Raw genomic sequence first — 7560 nt, 5'->3', positions numbered from 1 at the left:
CGGTACCTCGGGCGCGGGCGACGAGGCGCCGAAGGCGGCGGGGCCAGTGGGCGGCGGGCGCCGCGGGCCGGAGGAGCTCATGGCGGCTGGGGTCCCGCGGCGCGCTCGGACCGGCGGGCGCGGGAGCCGGCGGTGCGCGCGGGCTCGTCTCCTCGGGCAACCGGTAAACACTGCGGCGGGCCGGCGGGGCCCCGGACGCTGGCGGCGCCCGCGGGACCCGGAGACCTGGGCCGGGCTGCGAGGCGTCCGGGCCCCCGAGACGCGTCCGGGGGGCGCCGGACAGACCCTGATCCTCCTGAAGCTGTCCTGGGGGGGCGGTGCGGCGAGGCGGCCGAGCGGCCCCATCCGTCCAGGCGGAGGCTTGGCCCGGCCAGAGCGACTGGGGACGGCGGGTCCGGAGGTCGGTCCTCACTGCCCGGCTCCACCGCGGGCGCAGTTCCGGGTCTTGTCCTCGGGTCGGGGACAAGTGACAGCGAGGGGGGTCAGTGGTAACCGTGCTGACGGCGTGCAATGTCATGAAGGTGCATGAGCATTTATTTAGCGCCACTGTATGTCCCCGCTTCTGCTTCTTCCTGCGCCCCGGCCGCCGCCGGCTGGGTGTGCAACCCGTGCAGTTGCACAGGCCCTGCGCTCAGAAGGGCCCGACGCTTGTTTTAACTCCACTCTTGAAATTCTTAGTGATTTTTGAACAGAGGGCCCTACATTTGCCTTTTGTACTGGGACCTGCAAATCATGTAGTCTGTCCTGGTGAGCAGTTCTTTCGTTTAACCTTCTCAACAACCCTGCAGGGAAATATATATAATAGTAAGACTAGTGTTGGTAACAGCCGCAGCTTCTAGTTATAAAACATTTACATTTGTTCTCTCAAGAGCTGTTCTAAGTGCTTTCCAACTATGATCTCATTAGTAAAAACAAGATTATGAAGTGGATATTAGAATAATCCATTTTTAAGCTGAGGAAACAATCACAGGGAAATGAAATAAATTGTCCAAGAGTATATACAGCTGGTCAGTGGCGGAATGAAGATCAGACCCTAGACTTTAAAGCACAGAGAAGGGGAGTCACCTACCTTAGGTCCCACTGTTTGTAGCAGAACCTCAAACTGAAACTCACATTCACCCCACTTGAAGGCCCTTGGTAGAACTCCCTCTGTGCTCTTCTAAAATTAAATGAAATCGAAGATACAGCAACTCTTCTTGGATTCCATCCAGCCATCCTACATGCATTCATTATTATCTCTGAGGACTTCTTGGCCTCAGATGAGGTCTTTTGATTTTATAGTAATAATTGTCACCTGTGCAATCCAGAATGACCACAGTGCTTTCATTGGAAAGCACTTTCATTGGCTTTAAAAAAAAAAAAAATCCTTTAATGGAAACTAAAGCTGTCAGAAATCTCCTAATACTATAGTTTGTAGTAAACATTCTTTTCAATTGCAGTTTTTCCTTGCAGTACAATTACTACACACGTGTCAAATTTTCAGTGAAATGAAACTGCCCCAGGAAACACAAAAGCTGACACAACCTCAAGGCAACTGGAAGAGGAGCTGAGAAAGTCCCTTCTCTATTTACATCTAATTGTTGCAGAGTTCAGTTTCATAAAGTCTAATTCTGGTCACTCTGGTCAAACTTGTAACTCTTCTTCGTCACACCAGAAAATATGAATTTACACAGTCTTTAAGAATCAGTGCTGGTCACCAAGAACCAACTGTATAGCAGCACATGGAACTCTGCTCAATGTCGTGTGGCAGCCTGGATGGGAGGGGGTGCTAGGGGGAGAATAGATATATGTATATGTGTGGCTGAATCCCTTCGCTGTTCACTGGAAACTATCACATTGTTCATTGACTATGCCCCAATACAAAATAAATTTATTTTTAAAAATCAGTATTGGTGATAAATGTATGAAGTAAAAGGATGGGAGAAATCTTTTTACAACATATACTTATATCAGGTCATCACTGTGCACACTTTATCTTACAGTTTTGTCAATTATATCTTGATGAAGCTGGGGAAAATACAGTGAAAATTTGAATCAGTGTTAAACAGATTTTTCTCCATGCGGAAAAAAATTTACTTTCATGGTGAGTGGGAGCAGAAAAGTGTCTGGCCTGAGCCCCACCTGGATGCCTTCAAACTTCCTGGGATGTCAAGACATGAACCAAGTGATTCTTAAAGGCAATACCTGATGATGGTCCTTTGAGAATTGAAAGAAGGACCCAAGACTGGATGTAGGTCTGAGCTGGACCCTGGAAGAGTTTGGGACAAGCTGGTACTATGGTGATAGAAGACGCAGGCTGGCAGTGGGGGAAACTCTGGGTTTGATGATAGTTTAAGCAAGGGAGGGATGTAAAAAATATTCCTGCCCAGATTTCTCACAAAATTCCATGTGTGGGCAACATATTATGGTGTGTAATGTCTCAGTATAGACTTCTACTTTTCTTTATCATGACAACAGAGCAGGCAGCTGCCAGCAGTTTGAACTAGTCTACTTCATATAACTGCATTTTTATAGAAAAGGGAAGTTCCTAATTAGATGCCAGGCTAGTGTATAGAAACCATTCCACTGGGGGCCAAGTTTTTAACAAGAGTTGGTTTATAATGTTGTATTAGTTTCTGGTGGACAACAAAGTGCTTCAGTTTTATATGTATATACTTTTTCAGATTCTTTTCCATAATAGGTGATTACAACGTTTAGTTCCCTGTGCTGTTTAGTAGGTCCTTGTTGCTTATCTATTTTGTATACAGTCCTTTAGGTCAAGGACAATGTTAAGGCTGCAACCAAAGGGCAACAGTAGGTGGGATATGTAGGAGGATCTAGAGGGGAGTCGGGGAGGCCTGCAGGAGGGGCTGTCACAGGCCAGGTGAGAGCTGAGACTGATGGACTGGGAGTGGTGATGGGGGGCCGGGGAGATTTGGAGGTGGAATCCACAGGAATCTGAGGTTGCCAGCCAGGCTGAAAGCCCAGTGAGGCCTGAAAGGCAGTGAGGAGATAAAGCAGAAGGAGGAGGAGAGAGAGTTCAGTTTAGGACACATTTAGCCTGAGGTGCTGATAGGGGAAGGCAAACAAATATTTTGCAGTTTGGGAACGGGAAGCCCTGGGCATGTCCAGCTTAAACCAGAATTTCCACCTCATCCTTCTGTCATGTTACTGTCCTGAAATATGTTTAGAAACCTGGGACGCTGAGACAGACGTTCAATAAACATGATATCTGAGACAAGATTGAAATGCCTCATCAGTAGCTCTGGGAAGACATTAAGATCTGTATCTCTGGCACTTGGGCTTTTATTTTGGAACTTTCTTGGGGTTTTGGAAGTTTATTTCTCTAGTTTCTTCCTTATGTTTGTTTGCTTGTTTGTCTTGCAAATATACAAGCTTCTCATAGGAAAAATCTATAAGAAGATAAGTTTGGGGACTTTCAATGTGTTTAGAAACCTGTCCAGAAAGCACTCCTGTAACATTTTATTTGTCTAAAAGAGTTTTTTCAGAGGATATGTTTGATTTAAATATTTTCCTCAATGGCTGAATGAAATGTTGCCAAATGCTGCAAACTGCTTGAGATATCCAATACAAGATGCCTTGGTGAAAGACAGACCACCAAAATCCAATACATCTATCCTTCAAGTGACCACAGTTAAGGTTTTTTCAACCATTCTTGGTCCTTTCTTAGACTTGTTTCAGTTGTTTTGCTGATTTCTATTTGATCTCTCTAATTAGTCCTTTTAAAAATTAATTTGTATTGGAATATAATCGCTTTACAATGTGTTAATTTCTACTATACAGCAAAGGGAATCAGCTATATGTATACATATAATTAGTCCTTCTTTAGGAATGATTATCATTTTACTAATTTATCCCGAAGCAAATCCCTGTCCCTGGTTTGTTCTAGTCTGACAACACGACTAGTTGTAAAACTCTCTCACTGTCACTTCCAAAGATCTTTATAAAGTTTCATACCATTTATTTTTAAAGTCTGTTTTCTTTTCCTAATACTTAAAACTGTTTCCAACGTATTTTTTACCTAAAATAAATGCTATCCATTTTATAACTTCATGGTAGGCTAAGCTTAGAAACTACTGAGAGCTCACTTTATAAAAAACAACCAATTCAAGGACCTTTGGTTTCAGCATTAAAACCAATGACAGACTGCTTTTTTTAATAAAAAAGTAAAATCCTTATTCAAAACTTAAAGTGCTTTTAAAAATATTTTAGCCAGGTAAAAAGAAGGTTCTGGAAAACACCCATGATAAATATATATTTTCCAGACTCACGTGATTTTCATCTGACTTTAAATTCAACATATTTCATTGATAATTCAATTTTAATCTGTATTTTTTCAACTAATCAAAAAGATTCACTGTACATAATGCCATCCTCCAAGGCCTTGCTGAAGCAGTTTTTCAGTTGTAAAGTTGCAAGTTTAAAAGAGTTTAATATTTCAGGAAAAATTTGGAGGGATTAATCAGGCAATCAGTTTAAATATTTTTCTACCCCAAGGGGAGAATGAACTTACTGGCAGATCGTCAGAAGAACCACCTCATCGTGTGTCTCTTTATAGGAAAAGTGTCAACCAGTCAGAAGGATTTATGAAGTCTGGGATGAAGCGAGAGCCTAAGGGCCTCTTTTGCTCTCTCCTCCACATTCCCTTTGCAGCTGTGGGTCTTTTTGTAAGGGTCTTTTCGTAAGGTCTTTCACCTTTGGCGTTAGTGTTTCAGAAAGACTTAGGAGGATTCTTAAGAAAGTAGTTTACTTACGAGTGCTCCTAGGACAAGAAAGCAAAGAAAACAGGATAGAAGAGAACAAGCTACTCAAGCATCTAGCTGAGCCTGGAAACTAACTTCCCACTTTGATGCCAGGGGACTGGCTCTTTGTACCTGTTACCTCCTCCCCTTGCCCCATCCTCAGCTCCAGTCTCAAGTCAGCTATCCATTGGCAGGAGGTCAAGTCTCCAGCGAAACAGACAGGATGGCACAGCTGACAAAGCAACTGTTGGGGCGAAAGGGAGATCTCAGCTAAAAAAAGGGGTTCCAGAAAGGATCGCATCTTCAACTGCACGATGCAGTTTTGGAAATAACTCTTCAGTCTTGCTCCTTTCTCCATTCTTGTTATCGATTGTCTTAGACTGGGTTTTAAGGAGGTTATTTTTTGGGGGGTGGGGGGCGGTGATTATCTGGGCTTTTATACCAACCAGTCTGCTTCTAATCCATTTTCAAGCCAACACAAGAATTACTTTGTTTTTTAACTGCAATCTGATGATTCCCTTGTTCTAAAACTTCAAGGAAATCCCACTGTTTACAGGACTCGAGGAAGAGTTCTTAACGTCAGACTTTTTTTTATACTTTTCATAGGTTTATTATTTTTCCTCCTCAAATCAACTTCTCTGAAGTGGGTATTATTGTCCTCTTATTACAGGTGTAGAAACTAAAGCTCAGAGAGAGCTTGCTCACAACATAAATGTCAGCACAGAGCCTCCCTGGGGGCTCAGTGGGGAAGAATCCACCTGCAAGTGCAGGAGACACAGGTTCAATCCCTGAACCAGGAGGATCCTACCTGCGGTGGAGCAGCAAAGCCTGTGCCCCACAGCTGTTGAGCCTGCGCTCTAGAGTCCAGGAGCTGCAACTCCTGAGCCCACTTGCCCCAGAGCCTGTGCTCTGCAACAAGAGAAGCCACTGCAGTCAGAAGCCAGAGCCCTGCAACTAGAGAGTAGCTCCCGCGCGCCGTAATTAGAGAAAAGCCCACAGGCAGCAACCAAGACCCAGCACAGCCAAGTAAATAAATAAAAATTTTTTAATAAATGAATAAAATCAACTTTAAAAATAATTGGCAGTACAGGTTTTTCAAGTGAGGTGTCTCTGCCTCCAAGTTCGCTACTCTGTAATAGATACTGTCTAGCAGTCAGCATTTCTCAAAAGTTGAACTCATCCACTCTGTGCACTGTGTTTCTCCTCGGCAACCTACCTACAGTTAAGGCTCCTGTATATGGTTGATCAGGCTGTACACTGCTCAAGGGCAACACATTTTAAGGGGTACTCTTCGAAGCAGAGACATTTTTGCTATTTGGAAATATCTTTGTATTGTTATCACACTTTAAAATTTTTTGAAGATGGGCATTTTGTACATTTATTATGAGTTATTTCAACTGATAGAAGTAAAATGTCCTTTTAAAAGGTTAGATATATACTAGCTACTTTGATCTATGAAGGAGAACTAACTTTGATAAGTGAATAATACCTAAAACAGCTTGGGTTTCTAAATAAGAAGCTTGTTTTCTGACACACTGATCAGTTGTATATTTAAGTTTTATAAATACAGTCAGTCCTATTTGTAGATTCCATATCTGCAAATTCACCTATATACTGAAATTTATTCACAACCCGAAAATCAATACTCATGGAGCTTTCTCAGTCATTCACAGACATACCCAGAGTGGTGAAATATTTGAATTAATGGCAAGGCTATGCTCTTTCTTCTTGTTTCAGCCCTCAGACTGTAAATAAGTGTTATTTTTGTGATCTATTTTGTTCCACTTTTTTTTTTTTTTTTGCATTTTTGTGCTTTGTGTATGTGTGTGACTTTGTTATTTTAAATGGCTTCCAGACATAGTGCTGAAGTGCTTTCTAGTGTTCTTAAGCCGATAAGGCTGTGACGTGCCTCACAGAGAAAACAGCATTTTAGATAAGCTTCATTTAGACATGAACTACAGAGTTACCCAAGGCTGTTGGCCATGAGTTCAATGTAATGATTCAACAGTATATATTAAAGTGTCTCTAAATAGAAATGCACGCAAAACAAGGTATATATTGATCAGTTAATGAAAATGCTGTGACAAAACACTCACGGAAACCTAAGCCTGTATTTCCCCTGGGAGTAGTGGATCAGTATTTGCTAATTCACTGTTTAAAATGACTTTATAGAATATAACTACTGTGAAAAACAAACTGAAAACCACTGAATTGATCACTGATTAAATTTGACACTCACACTGCAGTTTGTATCATCTGCTGTTTGTTTTTGAATGGTATCTTGTAGTTTTTGTTTAAAATCTACATTTTCATTATGACAACTGTCATTAAATAATTTATATTTAATAATGCAATAATTAAATAGGATAAGTCAAACGTACTTTCTGCCAATTCAGTTAAATGACCATGTAATATGAATTTTTTAATAATATATTCTTGTTAAAAAATTATTCAACTGAAGTAAAAATAGATTTTCCATAATACTCTATAGGTATAAAGTTTTCAAAATTTATCACACATGATGACATGATAAAAAAAAATCTGTGAATCCTTGTTATTTTTTTCTCTCATGTATTTTTCAGTCTACCTATATTTTATACTCTTTGGGGATGAAAAAGTGAAACAAAGAATAAAAATGAGTTCAAATATTTGCAGCATTTATCATGTCTTCTAAAAAGCAGACCAAATGTTGCTTCAAAAACTAATAACTTTTAAGTGCATTTGTTCTGTGTTTATTTGGTATGATTTTAAAAATAAAATGAGTGTTACCAACAAAATAATGCAGGAATAAAAATTCACTGTGCATGAAAGCATCAAA

At 41.1% G+C, this 7560-nt stretch overlaps 1 protein-coding gene and 1 long non-coding RNA gene across 4 annotated transcripts in view; one reads left to right on the top strand and one right to left on the bottom strand.

Moving 5' to 3' along the window:
• CCDC170 (coiled-coil domain containing 170) overlaps nucleotides 1-1157 on the bottom strand; it is a 95161-nt gene extending 94004 nt beyond the window's left edge. For 2 of the 3 annotated variants that reach the window (XM_042253632.2, XM_042253633.2), the window contains exons 1-2: nucleotides 1070-1157; nucleotides 7-782 (exon numbers count right to left, since the gene is read on the bottom strand). In XM_042253632.2, the coding sequence (XP_042109566.1) occupies nucleotides 7-345 (339 nt within the window). In that variant the 5' untranslated portion in view covers nucleotides 346-782; nucleotides 1070-1157. Of the gene's footprint in view, nucleotides 1-6 lie in introns of all 3 variants that reach the window. The other variant, XM_027972606.3, reaches the window with a different exon arrangement.
• Nucleotides 1-7560, top strand: part of LOC121820205 (uncharacterized) — an 8264-nt gene extending 704 nt beyond the window's left edge. Inside the window, exon 2 of the long non-coding RNA XR_006060658.2 lies at nucleotides 5413-7560. This is a non-coding gene — a long non-coding RNA (uncharacterized LOC121820205). The remainder of the gene's footprint in view (nucleotides 1-5412) is intronic.

Source organism: Ovis aries, chromosome 8 (assembly GCF_016772045.2).
Source record: "Ovis aries strain OAR_USU_Benz2616 breed Rambouillet chromosome 8, ARS-UI_Ramb_v3.0, whole genome shotgun sequence".
Lineage (NCBI taxonomy): Eukaryota > Metazoa > Chordata > Mammalia > Artiodactyla > Bovidae > Ovis > Ovis aries.
The sequence above is the reverse complement of the archived record's forward strand: the minus strand, read 5'-3'. Positions and strand labels throughout refer to the sequence as shown.